At 33.8% G+C, this 27,698-nt stretch overlaps 2 protein-coding genes across 9 annotated transcripts; one reads left to right on the plus strand and one right to left on the minus strand.

The window, feature by feature from the left end:
* Positions 1-989: 989 nt before the first annotated feature.
* Positions 990-20,495, plus strand: LOC103487611 (uncharacterized). Of its 8 annotated transcripts, none has more exons than XM_051088040.1 (20): positions 990-1,332; positions 1,422-1,464; positions 1,770-1,891; positions 1,988-2,095; positions 2,655-2,799; positions 2,948-3,039; positions 3,790-3,883; positions 4,009-4,501; positions 4,648-4,790; positions 4,969-5,297; positions 6,133-6,297; positions 7,877-8,167; positions 8,304-8,708; positions 8,800-8,844; positions 8,927-9,012; positions 9,542-9,635; positions 18,087-18,248; positions 18,376-18,548; positions 19,511-20,011; positions 20,207-20,495. In XM_051088040.1, exons 1-17 carry the CDS (start codon positions 1,012-1,014, stop codon positions 18,171-18,173), a joined length of 3,063 nt encoding a protein of 1,020 aa, XP_050943997.1. In that variant the 5' UTR covers positions 990-1,011; the 3' UTR covers positions 18,174-18,248; positions 18,376-18,548; positions 19,511-20,011; positions 20,207-20,495. The 8 variants fall into 8 exon arrangements, with proteins under 8 accessions (XP_050943997.1, XP_050944000.1, XP_008444202.2 ...); XM_051088043.1 differs by having other exon boundaries at positions 18,101-18,248; XM_008445980.3 differs by having other exon boundaries at positions 1,717-1,891; positions 18,087-18,548.
* On the minus strand, positions 19,196-21,234 carry LOC103487610 (1-aminocyclopropane-1-carboxylate oxidase 5). The gene is made up of 3 exons (XM_008445975.3): positions 21,010-21,234; positions 20,197-20,423; positions 19,196-20,094 (listed from the first exon to the last, which is right to left on the minus strand). The coding sequence occupies exons 1-3, from the start codon at positions 21,109-21,111 to the stop codon at positions 19,494-19,496; spliced, it is 930 nt and encodes a 309-aa protein (XP_008444197.2). The 5' UTR covers positions 21,112-21,234; the 3' UTR covers positions 19,196-19,493.
* Positions 21,235-27,698: the final 6,464 nt, after the last annotated feature.

The following is a 27,698-nucleotide window of genomic DNA, read 5'->3' on the forward strand; positions in this document are numbered from 1 at the left end:
TTTTGACCAGCAGGCAAGCATTCAGAAGACTCTAAGGACAAAGCCCTTAGTTTGAGTTAGTTATATTTGGGTGATAGAACGAACATGCATGGGTCTAAAATAGACAAAGATTACTTGAACCTTCAGTTTGAGAGTTTACGAGGATACAGTGAAGATACCTCTATTATATTTCATCAAATGAGCGATGATGGAGAGATAGAGGAGGCAACATATTGGTCTGGACCATGTTATACCTCATAGACGATCTGGAGGACTTCATCAACTACGACTGGGATAACTTGATATGGATTAAGACATTCAGTATCTTGAAAGTTCGGATCACTTTGTCATTTTTCTGCACATAGACACCTTCTGCCTTATGGCACTATGCTGAGCCCCGTGGGGCGTTATAGTGTTATAAGACAAGAGGATAACTAGTTTCATTTTTTTCATGGATGCCTTAACTTACATCAATTGACATTGTATGACTTCAAATTGATCGAATTAGCTTCAAAATGGCTTTAGCATCAAATTTCACTTATTAATTGCTCGAAACCTGTAATACAATTAAATAAGATCGTGAAATCATGGAACAAAACCTGAATTAAATGGAAATATATAGCATATTTCATACACAATCAAATTAGTTATTTTCAAATTTAACAAAGCTTCAAACTTGATCCCATATTAATGGTACAAACATATTTTATTTTTTAAAAGTTATTTTTGTGACGAGGAATTAATTGTTATTGTTCAAATATAATATTGACGGTGATGATATTTTTTTTTATATTTTATTAATTTGTATTTTTGAAATTTTTGTAAGTTCACGCATATTTTTTATGCAAAACATTACGGACTTTCATCTAAAAGTAACTAACTGTATGTTTAACCTTATTTTGAAAATTGAAAGATTTTTTTTCGAAACTTTTAAACCACTAATGTGATATTTTCTTTTGTTTGTAACAAAATCTTTTTAAAAAAGTGCTTCTTTTGTAGAAGAAAATATACGGTTGACGTGTCAATGGATGAATGTCTACAAGCTACAACTTCATATCACAAAACCCTTCCCGCCATTCACACTCTCACTCTTTCATCCGTCCAATTTCTCACAAGATCCTCTCTCTCGCCGGAGTTCGATCGAGAAAGAAAGTAATCGAAGCAACTACCGAAATGCTGAAGCCGAAGCCATTCGCCGGAGCTAATGTGTTCGTCTCCCGTAATCTCGTCGCTCCGGAGATGTTCGATGCTCTTCACGACGCTCTCAAGCAGAATGGGGCCGAGGTTTTCCTCTGTTGCGATCCCTCACGAAACGGCCCTAACGATTATCATGTTATCTCCTCCGCCGATCACGTATGAAACGTTTTATTGATTTCTTCTTCAATTTATATCGCTACTTCGGATTGGCGATGTGTTTATTGGTTGTTGATTCCTGCTTTCAGGAAAAGTTCGAGGATCTTCGCGCCAAGGGATGCAACTTGTTAGGTATGGTTAATTTGTAGTTCCGACATTTTATTTCTTTCTTTTGCGGAATAGGATTGGTGAGAAATTTTCGACTGGAGAATGAGATTAATAGGAAATTGAATGTCTCGATTAGTTTATCAAATTTTATAGTTACTAAATTGCAGTTAATATTTGTCAGTGCATGCTGCATGTACGCAGTAGCCAAGTAATATATACTTCACAGTTCTCTCTTTTCGAATAGCCAAACCTAGTTGTTTGAAATTTTCATTTCAGTCCGACGCCTGGGACTTGGTGCGTCGCTGACAACTTGAATTTCTGTTGGGAAGGTCCTCAGTGCGTGATGTCATGTGCAAAAGAGCACAGACCCCTTCCTCAACAGGGTTATACTTGCTGCCTTGCCATGGATGGTGTGAAAATTTTGGCATCCGGTTTTCAGGAAGATGAAAAGGTACGTCGCAAATGTTCCTAGTGTACCCCTCTTTTTTCTTATTAGTAATTAGTAATTTTATTTTTGTAGAACTAATGACACAAAGTTGCATTGCAGGCTGAGATAGGGAAGTTAGTTAGTGCAATGGGAGGAGTATTGTATACTAAAGCATCACTAGATGTCAGTTTTGTTATCGCAAAGAATGCTTTGGCTGCGAAATACAAGGTCGTGTTGCTGAACTTTCGATTTTCTTGATGTGATATGCATGTGCATTTAGGCTATTTCATTAAGCTTTGCCAATATCATGTGAATCATATGATTTGAGTAAAAAAAACTCCCAAAAATTTAATTTTCCAATCAATTTAGACCTTTAATTACGATTATCTTTAAATTTTATCTGTGCATTCAGTCTCAGACGTGCATAGACTCCTTCGTACAAATTGGACGATTGGAGTAAAAACTTGAATGGTTCTCAAAGGAAATTTGGATTATGAGTCTAAATTTATGCATTATTGAAAGTTCATTGGTTTAATTGATATAGTTATAAGTTTCACACGAAGATTTTCCAAAAAGAATGTAATAGAGGGCGTAAATCGATACACTAACAAAAATTAGGGTCTAAATTGATACAATCTCTAAGGTTTAAGGGTATACATTGATATTCTCCCTTAATTTAATTGTTACATGTGTAATAGACATAATAATGGTTTTTGATTTTATTCTACCTGAAATGTTATTGCCAAGATTTTGACAGATACGTTCATATTATTTTCTCTGTTTGCAGTGGGCACTAAACATTTCAAAGAAACCAATCGTGTCGTTTTCTTGGTTACAACAATGCTGGATTGAACATCGTGTTGTGCCTCAGGAGGGATATCGGGTCCTTCCATTTTCTGGATTGAATATTTCGGTATCGAGAATTCCTGCAGGTTGTGTTTTATAATATTTTATTTCTTCTCTGCGAAAATTGTTTTCTTGTAATTTTTTTCATATATATATATATTAATTTTTAACATTTATGGTCATTTTGGGGACATCCGATAAAATTGTGTTAGTTCCATCATTTCTGGGTCTCAGGTGAGCGCAAGGAGATGGAAAAGCTTATCTTGCAAAATGGTGGAAGATATTCTGCCGATCTCACAAGAAAGTGTACACATTTGATATGTGATATATCCTTTTTGGATTTTTTTTCTTGACATTACTTTTGATCTTTTCACTTCTTTTTGTTTGAAGCTGTCAAATTTATGTGCTGAAAGAACATCTTACTGCAGCTTAAGTTGCAGAATAAATGGATATGGATAATAAATACTAATAAAACAATTAACTTTGAACAATATGTCTTGGGATCTTTCATAGGGCCTCTATTTCTTTTCAAGTGCTACTACTGGCAGTATTTGACCGTGTAATAGTTGCAACTGCTTTAATTTGTTTCATTGCATTTTGAGCATCAGTCTCTTTAAATTTTACCAAGGAAAAGTTCAACGTCTTTAGATCAGCACTGATATATGAGTATTAACTCAAACATTCATTATCCTTCTCTTCCGGTAGTAATGACCCTTCCCACTGTCAGGCGATTCACTTATGATGATAACTATGCTTTTAACAATCTTTGATGGCTGTATTTTCTTTTCCATATTTCTTAGAACAATCCTAAAAGGATGTGAGATTGACGCGAATGAGATACTGCCTCATCCAAGAACAAAATTGATCACTTTTTTTTTCCTTGTCAATCTCTCTAGTTTCTAGTTCAGGTTGAGTGATGGGAATGACTAACCACACTCACAAACGTTTATTTGTATGGTCATTGCAAGCATGCAGCTTGCATAGACAATCCATTTCTAAATGGTTGCATAGAATGTTTACTTATTGGTATTAAATATTCTTGTTTGAACAAGAGGTTTTCTTTAATGGTTAAGTAAGCTCCTGAAGGTGACAAGTACAAGGTTGCACGAACATGGGGCCGTATCAATATTGTTACTCGGAAATGGTTTGATCAGTCCATAGCCAGAAAAGGTAGTAGTTCGAGTTGTATATTTGAAAACCAGCATGATATTTGAATTGTTGGCAGTTATTTGACAAACAATTTCACTAGTTTCTAACTTGTTTCAAATCCTTTTTTTCTCCTTTTTAATTGATAGCATGTCTTAGTGAGGAGTTGTACCCTGTTGGTGGCGTTTCTGGAACTTCAAATAAATTGACAAGGAGTTGCTTGACTGCTCACAATAGCCAAGAAAAGGTTACTGGGAACTTGCAAGCTGCACCGTCCTCATTTTTTGCCGATTCAAGTTTCACAGCAGTTTCTGGTCCTGGGTTTTCAGACATGGATGTTGAAGCTACTCTTTCACAGAGCACGTCTATGTTTTCAGATGCTTCTCATTTTATAAATGAGGTTGATGTTGAAGTGCCAGTAGCGACAGGAAGGAATGAAGAAAACACTGTTAATTGTCTTGCAAATGACTTTCAGTCTGAAGAAAATGACCTATATTTGTCAGCATGTAGAATAAAAGTTGTTGGGTTTGAAGCTTCTGAGATGCGGAAGATTGTAAATATGATTCTCAGAGGTGGAGGCTCCCGATACATGTTGTTCAACGACAAATTAACACACATAATAGTTGGAAATCTGTCGGAAATGTAATTATCCTTTTACTTCAATCGCAAGACAGGTTTTGTGAACTTCATTGCTTGAATTTGTGAGCTCACCTGTGCTGTGAGCTTTTTGATTTCATTTGAATGATCCGCCTAATTGGAAATTAGTTTTATCATATTTCAAATGGCAGGGAGAAAAAGGAGGTTAGAGATATTGCCGCTTCAGGAGTCGTTCATGTGGTTAGAACCAACTGGCTTGAAGATTGTGATCGTCAGAAAAAGGAGATCCCTATTCTTGGTAGACACATGGCATATGATGAACTTATTCCTAAAGGTTTGATATGCAGGACTCATATTCTATGCTATCTGTCTTTTGAATAGCAATCTTAAACTACCATCATGCAGAATAACTGCACATTTCATCTGGATGCATGACTTATATTTGTTTGGAGATCCCTAGCCTTTTTGTCTTGTTTGTCTTGCTCTAAATATTCTAGCTGGTTACTTTGCAGCATCCAGTAAAATGAGCACCATTGTTATCGATCGGAGTAAAGTTCCAAATGTTCATCCAATCGTGCCATCAATTGTGCCAGAAGGAAATATTCATGTTAGCACTGGAAAGACGTCAATGACAGTTGAAAGAATTGAAGAAAAAAGTGAAACAAAAGTGAACAGAGACAGGAAAATGAAATTATCCCAGAAAAGCCAACAATGTGTACCAAATGGTACAAACAAGAGTCAAGAAAAGATGGCACGTGATTTCATGGTTTCAAATGGGAAGTCATCATGTGTGTTTAAGGGAAAAATATTTTGTTTTTCTAGTTCCTTTCCAGAAGATCGGGTATGTAGTAAAGATTTCTTCCTCTTATTTCAAACAGCATGATTTAAAATGTATGCTGTGCACTTTAGATTTTAGATGTATTGTTGTGGTAAATAGCATCCATTTTGTAAAAAAGAACATAGTAGGAGCCCTGTATTCAATATCAGTTGACTTGTGTAAAGAGTAGTTCATTAGTACAGCTCTGAGAGCTATGTCTAGTACAGCAGTTCCAGCTCCAACTCCATGATTTTAAAAGCAAGTCAATGGTGTAGATAGAATTCTAGGTCTACTGTTTCTTCAACACTCCGATCCTGTTAAGAGAATGATATACCTTTTTAGTCCCAAATTTTGAAGAGTGTGTGTTTGCCTTTGAGTTTTAAAAATGTACCTTTTTAGTCCCCAATTTTATAAAAATAGGTCTATTTTGTTGTTGAGATTTCAAAATGTACTATTTTAATCCTTGAGTTCTGAAAGTTATACCGGATACTTTCTAAACCAATTATTAGAAGTTGCTCTTCTACCTAAAAGGTGCATCTTGTAAACTTGGGGACCAAATGAATCTATTTTTCTAAACCTGGAGAATAAAATTGTACATTCTTAGAACTTAGAAACCACACATATTCTTCAAAACTTAGGGACAGAAAGAGTAATTTTCCTAAAAAATTTAAGATAGTGCCAAATGTCATTTGGCATGTGAAATAATTACCATTTTCATTTTTCATTTGAAAAATATGTCTTTGAATTTTCTTTCCATTTTACTTTTGAACACTAACAAAAGTGTATCAACTTTTGATTTCCGTAATCCCAAATATTTTTTATGTATATTCTGAGATCATATTTGAAATTCTCCTTCTAGAGAGCTGAAATTGTTGAATGGATAAATCAAGGGGGAGGGGAGGTCGTTGAAGATCACATGAAGCAGAAAGTGCACTTCACTGTTGAATGTCATGGTGGGATACCAAGGAGTACAGACGTTCATAGTACTTATGTGTCAAGTCATTGGGTTCGATCATGTTTAGAGGTAAGCTATAATTAATTGTCTTATTTGTGATTTCTGTTTTTGAGCTCTACTATTGGGTTTTGTTTGTGTTTCCCTTTTTGGCATAAAAATCCACACAAGGCTGAATAGCATATTTTTGTTTCATTTACCCACTGCAAGTTTGGATTGTAGCATGGGTGTTTGGGTTGGAGCTTTGAATTTTGAGGGACTTCAGTTTGGTGTTGAGCCACGCTCTTATAATATGAAGGATGGATACTATTTTTTTTTCCAAAAACCAAACCCACATCAATTTTCTAAGATTACAACAACAGTTCTCCCTGTGTATAAAAAGGTATCCTCAAACCAACAAGGGGAATATATGAGCAAGATTTATAGTTAATAAATCATCAAAAGTAAATTAGAGTTGGACTCGGAGAACCCTTGCTAATGTATAGGGAAAGCAGACAAGGTATGGAAATATAAATTAAAACAGCCCTTAGATGAAAAAGGCTGCTACAACTAATCTTACCTCAAACGCCGCTACCAAAATATAGAACTTGAACCTCAATCTTCTCCCTTGCCCGTTGTTCTTGGCAATGTTAAAGTATCTCAATTCATAGACATTCATCTCCTTGTTTGAAGCCAATCTCTAATGTTGTGTTTCTTGAAATTCTTCTTAGCCAAGTATTTACGATTCCTCTTGGAGAAGTGGCTATCGGAGTTGATGTTGATCTTGTTCTTGTCCTGAGTGACAATGACTGAGTCACCAAGTGTCTCTGCCACCCCAGCTTTGTTGCCGACCTTGGTGCTCTCAAGAAGAAACGTCTCTGGCAAGGTGATGACCATGATCTTGTCCTCAACTGGCATCACAGAGCTGATGATGGTCACACCCTTCTTTCTTTCTCTTTGGACAACCAGATGCGGCTGGTCCACGACTCATTTCTGCTTCTGCTCTGCTATTTGTGTCCCTAACTCTGCATCTGTATAGAACAATTGGCATAAATGGTGGATACTATTAAATTGAAAAATGGAGATTCAATGAGTTCTATCATTTTAACATTTTAATGTTTAGGGGAAGGTGGTAACATAGATTTACCTTCTCAGACGATCCATTAAGGGTGTTAATGAAAAGAAAAGAGTGGTCTATATTGGAAAGCATATTCGGTTGTTCTCTTTTTTCTTCACTCTGTCTACATTTTGGAAATATGAGTGCTTCCATCGTGTGAGAGGTTTCTTTATAGGCAAAATTAATTGGAGTTCTACATTTGAAGAAGTCTTTCTATGATTGTCTCTTGAACTCCAAAAGGTTTGCACTCCATCCCTGTGGAAAACAAATAGATGCTTCTCAATTATTTTTCTGGAGGAATTGAGAAAGTATTGATGCACACTTCTGTTAAATGTGTTAAATTACGGCTTTGAAGCCAATTTTTAATGGATAGCTGGAGTTGAAACTGCCATTATTGATGAAATTTGATACTTCTGATGATTTTTAATTTTAATTTTATATTATTATTAATTTCGTAACCTAATTATGTTCAATATCTTAAACTGATAATGACGATTGAATATTTTTCTTGTTTTTGTTTGTTTACTGACTATTTCAAATAAATTCGTTATGAAGGATGGATGCTTGTGGGCTACCAATGGGCACATTCTCTATTCTCCTCTTCCTTGCTGTGTCCCTTTGTCTGGATTTGAAAACATACGGTTCTGTGTTTCACAATATGACGATAAAGACAGGGTATTGTTAAGAAATCTGTGTTTTGTACTTGGGGCCAAGTTTGTGGAGAAGCTGACAAAGAAGGTAACCCATCTAATATGCAAGTTCACCGATGGGACAAAGTATGAGGCTGCTTGTAAATGGGGAATACAATGCATTACAGCTGAATGGATATATGAATGTGTCAGACAGGTACCTTTGTGATTCTGTTGCTTTTCACTTATATATGTTCATATACATGCATATCCTGTAGAAATATAGACCCATTGTGTTTATGTTTCTTTTCTCTTAGATATGGAATGATTTTGTTTGAATACAAAATTTTCAGAGCAAGATTGTTTCTCTTGATTTGTATCGCCCAAAAGAAGTTACAGCTCAAGACAGAGCAGCAGGCTTATGCACTGTCAGCCAATTTCCTACTCAAGCTGCCCCAATGATAGCTAATGAAAGCATATCCCAGTTCCCTATCCATTCCACCATTCCGAGAGACCAATCAGCTGGAACTAATAGTAGCTCTATAGAAGCAGTTGAACAAATAAGTTCTACTAAAAAAAAGCGCAAGTTCTTTGACGAAGCCATACAAAAGCGTCCACTTTTCCTTGGAAACAGTTCTACTCAATCTGACTGCAATTTGAATTCCACAAAACAAACTACATCAAAGTCTTCTGTAGTAACTACGCATGTTCCTGATGTCGCTTCCGCAATTGAGGACTTGTTGGAGCAGACAACTAAGGTAAAATCTGGATAAAGCTTCAATCCATTACTTCATTCCATTTTTATTTTAATTTTTCCCTCAAATCCTTTTGTTTTCTTTTCTTTTTAAGATTCAAGATCAGAAGTCACCTGGAAAGACTGGCTGCGACAAAAGTGTATCCTTCCATTAGGATTAATGTTTTTTATGTTTAAACTTTTGGTTTCATTTGCATTTGGCTTAATCCTTAATGGTACCAGATTTTCCCGCCCGACTGTTCACTTGTTGGTCAAGACCATTCAGAAACTTCTCAAATTGGTGGTTTATCTAACCAGTGGTCGAAAAGGTAAATTTTGACATTGTCTCCTTGATCTTCTTGTGGAAAGACCATGCTGAATTGGGTCTTTAACAAGAACCGTCGCTGACTGGAAATTTAGTGAGACCATTCAACATTATGAAAGTTTATTCACTTTTTTTAGAAGAGAAAAATATTTTTGTATATTTTTTAGTCTTTACTGATGAATTGCTTCCTAGCACAATAAAGTTTATAATTTCTTTCAAAATAGGTTCTTCTGAGTAATAGTATTAATTATAAAACTCAAATCACACAGTTTGCAATGCTTAAAAACCAGCATTCACAAATAAATGCTATCCTTCAGCATTAACTTCTTTCATTTTAGAAAAACCAGTTTTGGAAATAAAGGCATTAGGTTATTTTTTTTAAAACTAGCCATTAAATATCTCTGTATTCTAAGTGGATTTTAGCATAATGTAAACTTTAGTGTTTTTTCCACTAAGACTATTATGTTCGAACGCAATTCAGTTTTGCCTTTGTAACTTGGTTTCTGAGACCTTTGTGTCTTTTATTTTCTCAGAGCTGAAAGAAAAGAAGATCTCAGCAATTCTACTGCTGAAGATGGGACTGTGGGCATATATGATGGCTTTAGTGAAACACAAACGGAGTCTCAGGTGTGTGATCTTTTTCTTTTTGTCAACTATAACTATATCAATTATAGTAATTTTTTTTTAAATTGCCACCCTTTTTGTCAACTTGATTTCAAGAGGACTAAAGAACGAACTACAACTCATAAGATCTTTTATGGAGTAGGAATCAGGATACTATGGTCAAATTCTTAATATATTAGGATTAGGATAGTTTCTTTTATTAATTAGTATTAAAAGCAATAAACACGAAACCGGCTTACGTGGAAACCCGAGAACTGGGAGAAAAACCACAATGTTTTTAGTTTTATTATTTTCTGATATTCATACAATAGGTACAAAAGGGAATAAATAGAAAAGTATAAAGAGATAAAAAAGGAAAGAATATTTAGGGTAAATATTCCCAAAGGGCTAAGCCCACTAAATCTAATAATTCTAGCACTCCCCCTCAAGTTGGGACGTAAATATCAATGAGGCCAACTTGCTAACACAAAAGTCGAAGTTTGGTCTGAGAAGTTCCTTGGTAAGAACATCAGCAACCTGTCGGCTCGAAGGGATGTACGGAATGCATATGCTTCCACTGTCAAGTCGTTCTTTGATGAAATGTCGATGAAATGCCGATCAATCTCAACATGTTTAGTTCTATCATGCTGAATTGGGTTGTTAGCAATACTAATAGCAGCTTTATTATCACAAAAGAGCTTCAATGGAGTCTCACATTCTTGATGAAGATGAGACAGAACTTTCTGGAGCCAAATTTCCTTACATATTCCCAAACTCATAGCTCTATATTCGGCCTCAGCACTGCTCCTAGCTACAACACTTTGCTTCTTACTCCTCCAAGTTACAAGATTGCCCTAAACAAAGGTACAATAACCGGAGGTAGACTTTCTGTCAACAACAGATCCTGCCCAATCTGAGTCAGTATATGCCTCAATGGTCTTTTTGTCTTTCTTTCTAAACATTAGCCCTTTACTAGGTGTTGTTTTTAAGTATCTCAGAATTCTTTTGACAGCTTTCATGTGTTCCTCATAGGGAGCCTGCATAAATTGGCTGACAACACTCACAGCAAAAGAAATATCAGGACGAGTATGAGATAAGTAAATCAATTTACCCACGAGGCGCTGATATTGTTCTTTATCAACTGGAACTTGATCATCAGAGTTTCCTAGTTTACAGTTGAATTCAATAGGAGTGTCAGCAGGACGACATCCCAACATACCTGTCTCGGTTAGCAGATCAATGGTGTATTTTCTCTGAGACACGAAGATGCCTTCTTTAGATCTGGCCAACTCCATTCCAAGGAAATATTTCAGATTTCCCAAATTCTTGATTTCAAATTCATTACCCATTCTTTGCTTAAGTTGACTGATTTCTGCCTGATCATCTCCAGATAAAACGATGTCATCCACATAAACTATCAGAACTGCAATCTTCCCTGTCTCGGAAACTTTTGTAAATAAAGTGTGATCAGAGTGTCCCTGACTGTATCCTTGGGATTTGACAAAAGTAGTGAATCTGTCAAACCATGCTCTGGGTGACTGTTTCAGACCATATAAGGATTTTTGGAGTTTACAAACCTCTTGACCAAATTGGGCTTCAAAGCCAGGCGGAGGGCTCCTGTAGATCTCTTCTGCTAGATCTCCATTTAGAAAAGCATTTTTAACATCCAGCTGATATAGAGACCAATCTTTCTTTTATAGCAACAGAAAGAAGAACTCTGACTACTCAGGAGAAAAAGTTTTTGAATAATCAACAACATAGGTCTGAGTAAATCCTTTTGTAACTAACCTTGCCTTGTGCCTGTCAAGTGTTCAATCTGCTTTGTATTTGATAGTGAACACCCATTTATATCCCACAGGCTTGTGTCCCTTGGATAAAGCACAGATCTCCCAAGTGTTATTCTTTGCAAGAGCTTTCATCTCTTCCATGACAGTATTCTTCCATTCAGGGCACTCTAAAGCAATATGAATATTTTTCGGTATTGTGGTAGAGTCAAGACTGGAAGTAAAAGTTCTGAACTATGGTGAGAGATTCTCGTATGACACATAATTAGATATGGAGTGCTTTGTACAAGACCTAGTACCTTTTCTCAGTGCAATAGGAAGTTCAAGAGAAGGATCATACTTGTCAAGTTTCCCTGTATGACCCTGTTCAGCTTCATTGTTACTGGTTTCTGTTCTGACCTCAGTCTCATCACCACTGTTCTTTTGTTCCACATTTTCAAGAATAGCAACATCAGACCTGTCATTCTCATTCATTGTATTATTAGTGCAAGGTTCAATAGGATTTTCTATACTTTGATCTCGAGGAGGTTTGGAGTCTTGGACTGGAGCCGGCAGCTAACTGGTAAGGGACCCGACTTCCTTTCTGAGATTCCTCTTGTAATATGTTTTCCAAGGAACTTGGTTTGTAGGTAGGATTATAGGGTGAGGATCAATGTCAGACACGGTATTAGGAGTAGATTCGATAAATTCAAAGGTGCTGTTAGACTCTTCACTCACACTCTCCCCCTGAAGATGGCTAACGGGAAAATAAGGTTGGTCCTCACAAAAAGTAACATCCATAGTGACAAAGTATTTCCTGGGCGGCGGGTGAAAACATTTATAACCACGTTGGTGAGGGGGATACCCAACAAACACACAAGCCTGAGCCCGATGGGTAAATTTGGTTTGATTAGGGCCAAAACTATGGACATAAGCGGTACACCCAAACACACGAAGAGGAACCTCTGAAACGAGACGAGTAGAGGGGTAGGACTCCTGAAGACATTCTAAGGGAGTCTGAAGGTGGAGGATACGAGAAGGCATTCTATTGATTAAATGAGCTGCTGTAAGAATAGCATCTCCCCACAGGTATGAAGGAAGGGAAGTTGAAAGCATAAAGGAACGGGCTACTTCCAGAAGGTGACGATTTTTTCGCTCGGCCACTCCATTTTGTTCAGGAGTGTAGGCGCACGAGTTTTGGTGAACAAGCCCCTTAGAGGCTAGAAATTCACTAAGGTTATGGTTTTGGAATTCCCGACCGTTATCACTTTGAAGAATAGCAATTTGTTTATGGAATTGTGTTTCAATGGCATGATAGAAGTTTTGAAAAATAGCGAAAACCTCAGATTTATCGGTAATAAGGTAGACCTAGGTGAGACGGGTATGATCATCAATGAATGTTACAAACCACCTTTTCCCAGATGAGGTGGTGACCTTGGAGGGACCCCAAACGTCACTATGGAGAAGGGTAAACGGTTGTGTGGGTTTATATGGTTGTGAGGGAAAAGAAACACGATGTTGTTTAGCCCGAATGCACACATCACAAGATAACGAGGAGACATCTATTTTAAGAAAGAGATGGGGAAACAAATATTTCATATACGTAAAGTTTGGGTGACCTAACCGAAAATGCCACAACATAAAGTCATGTTCAGAGGTGCTAAAATAGGAAGACAGTAAACTAGTCGTAGAGATACTACTACCGGAGGTATCATCATTAAGGATGTAAAGTCCCCTGCTATGCCGGGCAGTGCCAATCGTCCTCCCCGAATTCAAGTCTTGAAAGCAAACAGATTCAGGTAAGAAAGTAGCTTTACAGTGCAGCTCACAGGTGATTTTACTGATAGATAACAGATTATAAGAAAGCTTAGGCACATGCAAAACATTCTGAAGGGAGAAATCGTCAAAGAGGACTATTTGTCCTTTTCCAGCAATCGGGGCTAAAAAGTCATCGGCTATCCGAATTTTCTCATTACTGGCACAGTGACAAAGTGCTCCGAGAAACTTGTTAAGTTCCCCGAGTCCAAAATCCAGGGATTCGTTCCATCAACACTAATAAGGCCAAAGGACTAAGACATACCTGATTAAGCAATGGTGCTTAGAGTAGGAGAGCTGGTCTGACTAGCGGTAGGGCCAATGGGCTGAGAGGTGCTAGCAATCTCCCTAACATCGGTACGCCCTAAGTTCTGTTGCTCCTTGGAGGAGCATTTGTTACCTCTTGGGGGCCGACTGTGGAGTTTCCAACACCGATCTTTGGTATGCCGTTGTTTCTTGCAGTGCTCACAAACGAGAACTGGTTTCTTATTATCATGGGTCAAGGATTGAGCACTAGAGGCAACAGAGTTAGTTATATAATTTGAAGGCACGTTAGGAAGCGAAATTATCAAGTTCTTGGAATACATCGATAGATTGGTCTGTGCAAGGATGTACTAACTTCAAAAACAGCTCTCCTATAGGTTTGATTAATCTCGAGACCATGAACATATGGCTATCCATAACCGGAGGGTGCCGATGGCTCGCCCACTTCAATCCACGATTTGTTATGGTGTTGGTCAGCCCCTTTCCTATAACAGAAAGGTTGCTGTAAAGGGTCGACGGACAGATTTGTACTGTTGTACAGATTTGACAGTTTTGAAGGTTGCTGTCCGGCGGCGATGGGCGACGCGTGCGGCGGCAGATGACCGGAAGGATGAGACGGTTGGATAGGCGACAACGGTAGATGTGGATGGGATGGGTGGTGAGATTAACGGACGGCGGCGCATGGGTCCACGCGCCTGACAGAGGCAACACGTGAATTGGTTTCTGGCCGGAAGGTTGCGCGAACGGCGGCGGGGGTTGGCCCATTGGATAGATCAACGGCGTCTGAATCCGGTGGAGTAGTTTTTCCATGGTGGTGTCCACGGCGGCGGTTTTGGTCCGGGTGATTCCTAAAATTTTTTCTAGGGTTTCGTTTTTGCTTCGCTCTGATACCATACTGAAAGCAATAAACACGAAACCGACTTACGTGGAAACTCGAGAATTGAAAGAAAAACCACGATGTTTTTAGTTTTATTATTTTATGATATTCATACAATAGGTACAAGAGGGAATAAATGGAAAAGTACAAAGAGATAAAAAAGGAAAGAATATTTAGGGTAAATCTTCCCAATGGGCTAAGCCCACTAAATCTAGTAATTCCAATTAGGATTAGGGTTAGTTTGATTTTAAATTCTCTCATTTGGTATACACCAAATTGGTATCGGTATTAGAGCATCCGTTTGGACCAACGTTGATTGTCATCAGTAGAAAACTGGAAAATTGTTCGTGATGCCAACCACAAGAGGGAGCTTTATGAGTTGTGCTCATTGTTGAACAACACACATCTAACTTGGGGAACCCTTTAAATTAAAAAAAGAAAAACAAGAAATTCATCATTATTTTGCAAGAATGGATTAGTACCCATCAAGGAAAACGGAGGCGAAGAAAAAATATAGTAGTTGGTATAGGCAAGAAAGTCAAATTTCCTTTCAAAAGAGCTACTGGAATTCTGATTCAAGTGATTCCAAAGAAGAATTCAAATACAATAATTTCGCCTGTGCTTGAATTTCTCAAAGAATCTATCATTATCCAAATTTGAAATTTGGTTATAGTGATCCTAGTGATTTCGACAAAGATTCTAATGCAGTTTGGAACGAAATAATAAGGATGGACAAATTAAATACAATGATGCCAAAAATATCAAGACAGATGGAACTTGTCTTGATAAACCTTCCTTAACGAGGAGAGGAAAACAGAGAAGATGAACGAAGAAGACCTACCCAAATAGTGGTGGGAAGAAGTTTTAGAGAAAGAATTAGAGGCAATTGGAACTCACAAGAGAGGGATCGCAACATAGTTTTTCGAACTCCAAGATTCCAAGAACCCATCCAAGAAGTTCAAGACTGAAAATTTTCCATTCGAAAGGGAAGGTGATATACCAATCTGAGTAGGAAGGCAATATTTTTAGAAATATTATGACCAAGTACAAGAAAAAAGACAAGAAGATAAAATCCACATGTTGAGAACTTTTTTGATTATATGAACAAACTGGAAGACAAAAGTAAAATGAATTGTTTTCGAGTTGAAATCAAGCGCATTGATTTGGTGGAATCAAATTTAGTTTAATAGAAAGTTGATGGGCAAAAGTCCAATAAGAAGTTGACAACGAATGTTGATGATGATGGAAATTAGATTCTGATCACCAGATTATGAACAAATTTTTTTATCAGAAAAATATGCGAAAGAATCAGACAATGGCTGACTTTACTGAGAGAATAGAAAAAAGTCTGCAAAACTGAGGGAAACCACATGGGAAAAACCTTTCAACGACTATTCATAAAGAAATGCAGAGGCTAGAAAACAATCTCAAATTGACGGCACTTGGGGGACAAAAAATGAATAAGATGAGCAGGGTAAAGAAGTTAAAATGTGTGAGGAAGAGATAATTTTGGAAGAAGAAAAAAATTAAAGAAAAAGAAAATAAAGCTATTTTCAAAATGGGGAGGGCACAATCTAATTTGGAAGAAAAATCAAGAAACCCATACAAAGTTACATTTGGGTAATTAGGTGAAATTGTTGACAAAGCAGAGGTGATCGAAAATAAACACCGATGAAAAAAGGAAGAAGATCACACGGTTGAAGAAGAGAATAGAGCAGAAATTAGCCTCGACACAATTAACAAAAAAGACAACAAGAGAAAACAGCTACGGTATGCATAAAATGTGCAAGATTTACCAAGAATCGTTCAAGTACAACCAAGATCAAGGTTATATCAAAATCCTTTTCCTCCATTCCTTAGGAGTCTGCATATATTTTAACAACAAAGGATTTTTTAAACGACATAATTCCTAGATTAATTCATGGTTATTTTGCTAAAAAAATTCATTCCATTTCAGAAGACAAATCTTGGCTTTGCTTGTGAAATTTGGATGATGTTGATATTAGTTTTTCCAAGTTGTTACCTTTTCATTTTTACCTTCGTTTTCGTTTTAAAACTCAAAGATGAGTTTTTTTAGAGGGATAGAATGATGTATTAGGAATTAGGATATTATGGTCAAATTCTTAATCTATTATGACTAGGATTAGTTTCTTTTATTAATTAGGTTTAAGATTAGTTTCTTTGGTTTATTAGGATTAGGATTAGTTTCTTTTGTTAATTAGGATTAAGATTAGTTTCTTTTATTAATTAGGATTAGGATTAGGATTAGGATTATGATTCGTTTAGTTCTCAATTATAAATAGAGTATTTGTTTTCTTGTATTTACAACTTTTAAACGTTAATAAAATTCTTTCGTTTTGTATACATCAATCTTATAATCATAAATGAGGTTGAAATTGATACTAAGAACAAATTAATTATTTAGACACTATTTGGTAACCATTTTGTTTTTTGTTTTTTCGCTTTTGAAATTTAAAGCCCGGAAGCACCCTATTCAACCTCTAAGGGGCCAATTGGGGCACCAACTATAAGTTGGGGTGGTGGGTTATTATAGCTCACTCCTTTTTTGGCCTACAAATATAATAATGGAATGTACAACTATTTATAGCCAACAATTGAGTATAGTAAATACTATTCCAAAACCCTCTAAGCTATAGTACTTTCTATTTTTCACTCATTATTTTTCTGTTATTATTTTTCTGTTCTTTGCTAAAGTGTTTACTATTTTTCACCCAAACAAAAATAGTTTGCACCCCAAACACAAATTATTTGAACCTAAACTAAAATAGTTTGAATACCAAACATTAATAAACACTAGCTATAATAACCAAATTAGTGCCTTTAAACACTTTTGAATCAATGTTCTGAAAAACCAAGCAAAGTTTTGAAAACTAAAAATGAGTTTTTAAAAATTTATTTTGCTATTTACTTTCTTCCACGTTTTCAACTTTTTTTACTTATGATTTGTTTGGCATATGGATTTGGTTAGAAATTATTTTAATTAAATTTCAGGATTTTAAGAAAATGAAATGATTTCAAATTCTTATACGCATTTGAAGCCAAAAAATTTTTAAATGATTGAAATTAAAATTTCTTGTTTGAATGCTCTCAAGAAATGAAAGGAAAGTATAACGATTTACTATTAGGTCCTCATAATTTTATTTATTTATTTTAGTTTGTTCATTTTCTCAACACAAGGAAGTTTTTCTTTTTTCATCTCTCTTGAACCCAAAACACTATTTATTTTTTTCATGAAAAAAAACATATAAAGAAACAAATTTTTTTCTTTTTGAAAAGATAAAAAAAAAAAACACGACAAGAAATTAAGAAAAATAGACTTAATTTTCAAACTAAAAAAAATAACTCCAAACATAGGTTTTGGTTGGTAACCATTTGATTTTTTGTTATTAGTTTTGAAAATTAAACCTATAAATACTCCAAACCTATAAATACTCCTACCTCTAAATTTCTTGATTTGTTTTCTTATTTCTATTAATGTTTTAAAAAACCAGGACAATTTTTTAAAATTAAAAAAAGTCATTTTTTGATTTTTTTAGAATTTAACTAAGAATTCAACTCTTACAAGATACGAATTATCTCAGGAAATTTAGAGAAAAATTAATTTTTAAAAATAAAAAACAAAAAACAAAATAGTTACTGAATATGGCCTTGGTAAATTAATTTTCAAAAATAAAAAACAAAAAACAAAATGGTTACGGAATATGGCCTTAGTTATCACTTCTTGCTTGATAATAGCTCAATGTTTGTAGGTTGTGGGTTATGAAGAGGATTTGTCTGGAAGGCAAATGCTCTTGGACAAAGTTCGAACCCGGAGTAGCATGACTTGAAATTACATCTGCCCTTGTAAATACACGAAGCCCTAAAGATAGTGGTAGGACTTGGTGCTGGATTGTGAAGGTTTGATTAGAACTCCTTTTCCTTTTGAGTTTAATGTTATTCAAGCATTCTTTTCATTGAGAAGTTGTAGAAAACGATTGAACCTTGATTGATTGTATAGTTATAACCAAAATGATTTTAAAAAAAGTTATTTGAAGACGAGGATTACATGGGGATTTTATCCATTGTCTTGTGATTCAATGACATCTTGGCACTTGTAAGCTGGAAATTAACCAATATTGAGGCGATTTGCAAGTAACACAGAAGATTTATGGAGATTTTTGACTAGGTGATGGATGGAATACTGCCCCCTAAAATAAGGTAATACCTACTATTTTTCTTGAATCTCGCATTTTCCATTTACGATAAGTGTGGAAAATTTTTATTTTGTTCTTTACTACAAATTCAAGTATTTAAGCCCTACAATAAAAGTTCAAAGGTTAAATAGGAAAAGTGAAAGATGGGGAAATTGACGTTGAAATATTATTTATTTATTTATTTTTAATAATTTGATTGTATCTATTGAACTAACATTGATAAATACTCTGTTAGTCAATTGTAATATAAGTAATCAATTATAATATAAGCTTGATGACACTTGCTATCAAACTTTTAAAGACAATGACAAAGCGAGCTTAGTTTTGCAATGGTTGGCATGCACTTTCACCCTTAGATTTATTTCCCGTTCCTGTTTGTTCAAAATTTCCTAATATAACATTTCGGAGATATTTTTCAATTTCTTTGAGAAAATGAGAATTAAATGTTTATGGGCTATTTAGATTGTATGTTTTTTATGGACATAGATTGTGAATATTTATTTGGTAGCTAATTATAAGATTTAAATATGCATGTTGGATATGGAAGAAAATTAAATGTCAAGCCAATAAGTTTAATTAATTTCATAATAAACAATGTTCTATATGTTTAAAAATTAATAATAAAGTGAACGAATAAAAAAGACTCTGATCTTGCAAGTCCAAAATACAATGTTGAATACCAATACTCAATACTGAATATTATTGGTCCTACGGACACATTCCATAACATACAACAACAAATGGAGAAACAACATCAAATTCACTAAAACAAACACACACAAACCCTAAAGGGAAAGTGGTTCCTTTTTTTGTTCTTTCTTTTTGTGGGGGGAGGGGGTGTGGAAAGAAGTAGCATTATTCAAATTTTGTCACTACTATATGAAAACCTTTGAATGAGAAGCCATCAGGAGAGTGAAATCTAACACCAACTCCTTTTGGTTTATGCTCCTCACATTGCTCTGACAGCTTGAAACCTAGGTTCTTTTGGGAGGAACTTCTGCTCAGCATAAACTGACATATAGTCTCCGAACACAAACTTGGGATATCCTTCTTCCACTTCCTGGTTTGCTTTATCCACCAGCTGTGCTGCAGGAGCTATGGTGGCTTCCATTGATGGATTGTAAAACGAAGCAATTGATCTCCTGTTCCCATCCGGTGAGGCTAAAACCCGATGCCAAACACTCTTGTATCTCCCATTGCTCAGGACCTCAATCTGATCACCTGTGTTGATGACTATGGAGTTGGGCAATGGCTGCACATCTATCCACTGCCCATCCTTCAAGATTTGAAGGCCTCCCACCTGATCGTCTTGGAAGAGCAAGATGACACCTCCAGCATCGGTATGGGCACGGAGGCCATTCACTAGCTCTGGGTGTGGACATGGTGGGTAGTGGCTGATTTTGGTTCCAAAGAAGGCCTTTTCCAGCCCTTCGCCACCATTGAAGGCAGCCTTTATGTATCCTTCAGGTAAACCTAAGTTCTCATCCATTACTGCCATCACCTTTTCAGCTAGCTTCTTCAGCTCCGATCTGTACTCTCTCATGGTTTCCCTGCCATAATTGGATTCATATACATAAATTTCCTGTTTTTAAGAAGAATGTGATTTCAAATGCTATATTTTCACTGAATTTTCGTGTAAGTTGAATGCTTACTTGAATCCAGGAAGGTTGGAGGGCCATTCGTTGTCATCATGGAGAAGGAAGACATCTTCCCAATCAAGATTTTCCAGCTTCTCACCACTCTTGTTCTCAAGCCAATCATTCAGGAGCTTCACAGGTTTTGAACTCTTGAAACTTTCTTCTCTTTCCACCTTGTAGCACTCTGAAGAAACCTTCTTCACCCTCTCTAGGAGCTCTTCAGGAATCCCATGGTTCACCAGCTGATGATATTCAAATAACATATATTCTTTTTAATCAAACCATAATCCAAATATTTAAGTCCTGTTTGGTAACTGTTGGTTTTATTTTGTTGTCTACATGTTAGAAGTATTTTCAAATTCAAAGTCAAAATTTCAAAATAAGAGAAAAAAAAAAAAAGAAGTGGTTTTCATACACTTGTTTTTATTTTTAAAAATTGACTAAGAATTCAAATATTTAGATATGAACTATAAATCAAGCATGATTTTCAAAACCCAATAACCATATAGCTACCCAGCGGGACTTAAATTAGTAATATTGCATGGAAATGTTAGTTGAGTCAATAGGATGTCTAGAAAAGAAACACTAGAACACTTGCCTTTACACTAGAAGTACTATAGTTTTGACATACTTCGAACATGTTTTATCATGTTCAAAATCACATCGAAACATGTTTGATTTTACACTTTTAAGCACAGATAACACCCTCAAAAATCAACTTTGAATAATTTAAAATACGTTTCGAATTGATTTTGAAGATGTGAAAAAACAAGCTCTTCACATCAACCTGAAATGAGTAGACAAAAAACTAATAGGTCGGGAGAGTACCTGAAAGAATCCCCATTCTTCGCAGCCATTGGCTATCTGAGCCAATGTCTTGGCCCTTTCTTCCCCATTAAGCTTAGAGAAATCAATGACAGGAATTGCCATTTAGAAAGCTGAAAACACAGGGTTTTTTTTTCCTTTCCGAAGGGATGAAATTTGATTGAGAGAGTAGTAGTTTATGTTGATGGGTTTAGAAAGAAAAGGGGTGACCCCTATTTATAAGACTTTTCCCTCCTAACTTTGATGTCAACCCTTTAGTAATTAAAATCCCCTTTTCTTTTAAAACAAGTCCCCCCTCCTTTGAAATGGGACGGTGACTCTTTTAGTAAAATAATTATTCAAAAAAGTCAATGATCGCTCTCAAATATCAACCTTTTGTTTGTAAACACATTACTGAAGCACTCAACTTCATGTAGGGTCCCACAAACACCTCATCAAGCAATTAATTTATTTGGGTTTTGTTTTCATTAATTATTCTTTCATTAATCGTTGCCGACTGATCCTTTTTATTAGCCTTCAATCTCTTGAACTTCCAGGCTATCAATCATCGGGGCTACATTTCATTTTTATGATTAATAACTGATTTAAGATATATATATACATGTATTATATAGTCCCAAGCTCTAGGTTATCTACTTCTATCCTAACCATTGCCTACTTTTGATCTTTGGTTCTTTTGTTTCCTAAAGTTAGAAAAATTAATTCAACTTTGAACCCTAAGAATCAAGTAGAAATCATTCTCGATACATATGGACTAGAAAAGTACTTTCCGAAAGTTGGATTACATTGATATTTTTGTTCTGGCGAGGAGGGATAGATTCTTAAGAAGATCTTGATTGATAACCATTTGATTTTTTACTCTACTTATCTCTTTCTTGGGTGAAATGATTAAATTCTTAAGTAAGGTTGGTTTTGTTTTTATTTATTTTTATTTTTCTTAAAAAAATAAACAAATGGTTTGATTTTTAAATTACTTGTTGAGATAGATAACAAAGCTAAGACATTTAATGGTAAAAAAAGTGGCTATAGGCTGAATTTTGGTTAAAGTCTCACAAAAGCTTATGATTCTTTTGAACTTCTACAATCTTGTCATAAGGATGCAATTGAAGGCATTGATTAATGTAAGGCTAAATCTTTGTCACAGGTTGCAAAATTATTTTTATGTAGCGTCCATTTGCAAATATATAAAGCTAATATGTGTGATATTAATCTTACTCAAACATAAATCTGTGCCGACTACGACCCTTGATATTGCTGACTTTTCTATCCTCAAGGTCCTATCTTTGACTCTCTCACATGCATATGCTTTTGATATGTAATTAGTTAATTGATTAACTCTTACACACTTATTTGAAGGCATAGTTTTTGGGTTAAGGAAGAGGCTACATAGTATCATGCCTTTAAAGTTTTAATAATATACATACATCAATGAAAAGCACCTTAATTAATAGCTCAATTATTGGATAACATATAATTTTGGTCCTTACTTCTACTTTTACATTTCATTTTTTATTCCTCTTTCTTTTTTTAATGAATCTTCAAATTTTATTTATGCAACTTAGTGAATTTTAGTTTAAATTTCCTTATAAATTTCTGTCTTTTCTTACAATAAATTTGAAAAACATTGTTATTTAACCGATTCAATTGAAAATGTTCTTTTAAAGATTATTTAAGACTTATTAGGAACGTATAAAATAAAAATTATTATTATTATTGATAACTGTCAACAAATAGTTATCTTATATCAAAATATCAACATCCATCTACAATAGACCACAATCGACTTATAACACAAATTAATCAGTGTTTATCAATATACAAATGTTAGTCTATTGTAACGTAGTTAAAGAAAGCAACAAGTTTTAGACGACCTACTTTAAGTTATCATTTTTGAAGGCTTTCTCCATTTCTAGAAGTTGAATACAAAGGATGATTGTTTATAAATTACATTAGTAGATAATTTTAAATAATTTCACACACATATCGTAATTTTTAAAATTTCAATTCCAAACTCATTTATTAAATAATACAATTGATCTCATTGACATTGCCACACAAGTTGCTCTCTGTGCGCCACATGTACTTGTTCCCTATTTTGCTAGTGATTAGAAAGAAATGGTCATCCTACCAATATAGAGGTTTTTATGATTTATTTAATATGTTATATTCTTATTAGGATTACAAATGTAAGTTGGTTTAATTAGCAATTAAATTAAGCTCATACATTAGATTGTTTAATGTAATAAGATAATCGGTTTCTAAAAATAGAGCATTCAAATAAAATAGTAATACACAAACTGAAAGAGAAATTAAATAAAAAGATCCTCAACATCCATGTCAATAAGTCAAAAAGGCTAATAAAAAACCGCCAGGTACAAACCTACTACAATTATAGATAAATATATGACAAAAATTGGTAAGGATGTTTAAACGACTCGACAACTCCAACATCTACAACTACTTAAGATTGAGTTAGGTTGGGTTGAATTTTTCTATTTTTATTCCGTTAGGTTGAGTCTTGTGTTAAACAAATTTTTCTTCGGTTGATCTAATCCAACATGAATTACATGTATATTAATAAAAGAAAATATGTATTTCTTTTGGAAGAAATGTATTTGTGAACTTTAATATTTTTTCTTTTGTAAGTATTTTCTTTGTTTAAAGTTTGTAATAGATATCATGAATATTTGGTATTTAACATTTGAGTATTATGAGACATTACTAATTAGACATGTGTTCTAGATGAATTAGTATTTTTAAATCAATAAGAAAAAATCAATTAACTTGCAACTCCAACTTGAATATTGAGGGTTGAGTTTGAGACCTTGTTTGGATCTTTTTGGGTTGATATCTCAATCAACTCGAATTTTGGGTTGATTTTGAAAAAATTTACGGTTAAACCCATATACACCCCTGAATTAAAAAGTACATGAATAGAAAAATAAGTTATTAAAACTACTTAAAAGTTTTACTTTTTCCTTTAAATAAATTATTGTTCTTCGTTTAGAAAACAAAAATTAAATTAGATTGTATCGAAAAATTTGAACTTTTAACCTTTAAAGATTTTCCTTAAAAAGAAATTTCAGTATGCTATTGAAAAAAAAAATAGAGAGAGAGAATTTCTTGAATAGATACTTTGACCAAACAAGTTAATTGTCTCCAAACAATCGGAATTCCACACAATCTTTGTTGTGTACTATTATTATCCAACCAAATGCATCTATGAATTGCCCAAGTTTGAGCCAAATGAGTATCAAAGTGAAGATTGCAAAAACTATTAGAGTGGAAGTAAACATCTCATATAACTTTTTCATGTAAAAGAACTATGATTGGTTTTGGGAGGAGAGGACCTCAAGCTACATCAACATTAATTTTAATGATATATAAAAAGGTAAGCATTGATTGATTGAAGTTGGTTTTTCGACAGAATCGATTATGATCGGTTTAGTAAATGTTCAAATTAACCCCAACCATGAAAGAGCACAAACTGACGTCGATCAATCGGTTGGTTTAAACATTTGGAATTTTTTAAAATGTCGGTTTGTATCTTAATTTCTCAAACTGACACTGACCGAACCTCCCCTTAACTTTGATTGACCGCCTTTGGTTCGACCTGTTTTGGTTGCTCGGTTCGATCTTTTGGTCTATCTTGCCACCTGTAGATATATGTTTTAATCAATTAAACTATGTTTAGATTTAAATATCTTTTAAAGTTATTGGGTCCCTACTTTTTTGAGTATTAATTGGGAGGGAGGGAATCCAAACTATAGTCTTTTTTGTTTTCATAATATACAAATACTAGTTAAGCTAAACCTTAGTTGGGTCACACTAATACTAGTTAAGCTAAACCTTACCTGGTTTGATAATCATACCCATTGATCTAATAAAATTATACTTATATTTAAAGGAATTAAAAAACAATATACCTTTTGCAATAATATTGGGATCATAACTTTAAAAAAATAATGTCACATCAATAGGTGACATCTGAAAGACATAATCAACAATAATTAGTCATGAAAATGAAATAATGACGGTAGTTAACTTAATACTTTATTTTTAATAAGTTTATTCTTTTAAATTAAAAGGAGAATGACCCTATAATAATTCATTAGGTATTGCAATATATACTTAGCAAATCCACATTCTTTTGATTTGATTCCAAGTGTGGCAATTTTAGGGCCCCAAAGATCTATATATAATAATCAATTGGAAATTATCATTTACGTATCATTTTTAATAAAAATAATGTACAAACCTATCATGTCATGTTAAAATATTTCCTTCATATTATTTATGTAAAAATATTTATATATTTTACCTAATATATCTAAAACGAGCCATTTATTATTTATTTACCAAACATGGTTATAATTGATTGTTTAGGTTTAAAGTTGAAATTTACCCCCAAAAAAAAATAATAATAATAATTTGTTCACGTTAAAGTTAATAATTCATTAAAAGCACGGTGCGATCAATTTCAAACTTTTAAGTCTTGATTTGAGTGATAGTTTATACTTAAAATGGAAGATTTCTATACCTACAGTATAAATGAATAGGTCAAACTATACCATTGTCTAAATTTTGTTTGTTTCTTTCTTTTTAATAAATCAAATTTTGTTTTTTTTTTTCTTTCTTTTTAATAAATTAGGGTATATTTGATAAGTTGATGACCAAGGTCCATTCGATAATCCGTTTATTTTTTGTTTCTGATTTTTTTATTTTTATTTTTTAGAAAATGGACATGTTTGATAAGTAATTCATTTTTTTTTTTTTAAGAAATTTTTAGATTAGGAAGAAAAACTGAAAAATGAAAAAAAAGAAAGAAGACTTTTGTTTTTAAATAAGTTTACCGAATCTATATGCTTTTTGTTTTTAATAAAAGAAGAAGAAAAGAAATCGTTAATAATTATGATTAATGGGGAACATGGTGGGATGGGTTCATGTTATAGTATATGCTTTCATCCTAAAATGCCAAATCAGCACCCCTTTTATTGGATTTAATAATTCCTAATTTACAACTTTTTAAAGAAACAAAAAGAAATTCCATCCCTTTTTTTCCTTCTCTAATCACTAATGTAATAATGGACTCCAAATGGCTATTATTTGTCTTCAATATAAAAATTAAAATTAAAATTAAAATTAAAATTAAAAGATCAGGCAGCAAAAATGCAATTTTTTATAACATTTGTTAAAAAAATGGATCTACAAGCAATGAAAAATTGAATATCCTTAAAACTTATCTAATCACTACAATTTATACTATAATTTCAACTACAATCATATATTTTAGGAATGAGGATTTTTTTTTTTTTAAATTATGGAGGATATGCGTTTTATTTAGATAATAAGAATTGTATCAATTTAAGTCTTAGACTTTTTAATTGTAGGAAACTTGTAATTATATCAATCAAAATTAGACCCTTTCCATTACGTTTTTTAGATAAATATCGTAGGAAACTTGTAATTATATCAATCAAAACTCTTAAACTTTGATGAGTAAATCAATTTAGAATCTCAACTAAGATCACTTCCTTTGAAAACTGTTCATGCATTGATTTTAATCATCTACTTTGTTAATTCAACATTGGAAGAAATCTACACATATGTAAGCATTGAGTGCATGGACCATTTTCAAATGTAGCCTTAATAAAGGATCTAATTTAAGTTTATTCAATTATGTATGATTTACAAATTCCAAGAATGTTTTAGGAAAGAGTTCGAAAATATTAAAACTATTTTTGTAATGTTCAAAATTACTTAGAAACACGACTTTGATCATCCAATTGCATGAAAATCACATGTAAAAATGTGTAAAATCACAAACATAATATTGATTTTGAATGAGTGAAGACCTATTTTACAGTAATTTTAACTATTTTTTCAAAACTACTCCTAAACATGCCTTTAATTAAAATGATAGTATACGTCTGGCATAATATATCTGAAACTAAGTATTTCAAAGAAATATGTATCAAATGATACACAAAATTTAAGATTTAAATTGATAGAATTCTACAAATTGAAACCTCTAAACCAAATTTAAAATCCTATTTTGAAGGGAGAATTGCCTTTGTTCTTTCTTGGCTTGGTTGGAGAGATCCAATCTAAACTAAAATTTAGGAGGAAAAGCAACAAAAAAAAAGGGTTGTTTTTTTTTTTTTTTTTTCTTATGAGAATGTGGTTTTGACAAAATGATTAAAATTTAGGGATTGGTGCAGCTTAAACCAAGAGTAAGTTCATGCATGCAAATGTGTATATATGTATATATTTGTATATATTAAAGGGTCAAACACATGGAGGTGAGTAATGGTGTTCTCTTACAAGCCACCCCATTTAGCATTGGTGTTACATTGCATCTATACATAGATTTCTTGTCTTTTCTTTTTAATTAATAATTCTTGTTTTCTTACTTTACACTTTTTTATTCTCTTCTCTTCTCTTCTCTTTTGCTTTGCTTTACCCCTTTAAATTATACCAAGTTTTATTCATTTCTTGGTTCATCCTTTTTATATATATATAATTAAAGGATTAAGTCAGGTTAAAGAACCTAATGCATAACCCACAGTTAAGTTTAATTTTAATTTAGTTACTTCTATTCGGTAAAACAACGCTTTTTTTATCGTATTCAAATATCTTCTTTTAGTTATTTAGGTCTTCTCGATGATAAAGCATATGATGGAAAAAACTCA

The sequence above is a fragment of the Cucumis melo genome, chromosome 7, assembly GCF_025177605.1.
Source record: "Cucumis melo cultivar AY chromosome 7, USDA_Cmelo_AY_1.0, whole genome shotgun sequence".
Lineage (NCBI taxonomy): Eukaryota > Viridiplantae > Streptophyta > Magnoliopsida > Cucurbitales > Cucurbitaceae > Cucumis > Cucumis melo.

Excerpts from the sequence above, each read along its gene's own strand:
- LOC103487611 (XM_017044380.2), top strand. The coding sequence starts at position 1,012 with ATGTCTACAAGCTACAACTTCATATCACAAAACCCTTCCCGCCATTCA. Across the intron at positions 3,884-4,008 it reads TCAGTCCATAGCCAGAAAAG|CATGTCTTAGTGAGGAGTTG; the intron begins GTAGTAGTTCGA and ends TTTAATTGATAG. Across the intron at positions 9,013-9,541 it reads TCTAACCAGTGGTCGAAAAG|AGCTGAAAGAAAAGAAGATC; the intron begins GTAAATTTTGAC and ends TTATTTTCTCAG.
- LOC103487610 (XM_008445975.3), bottom strand. The coding sequence starts at position 21,111 with ATGGCAATTCCTGTCATTGATTTCTCTAAGCTTAATGGGGAAGAAAGG. Across the intron at positions 20,424-21,009 it reads AAGAATGGGGATTCTTTCAG|CTGGTGAACCATGGGATTCC; the intron begins GTACTCTCCCGA and ends GAATATCATCAG. Across the intron at positions 20,095-20,196 it reads TCCAACCTTCCTGGATTCAA|GGAAACCATGAGAGAGTACA; the intron begins GTAAGCATTCAA and ends CAATTATGGCAG.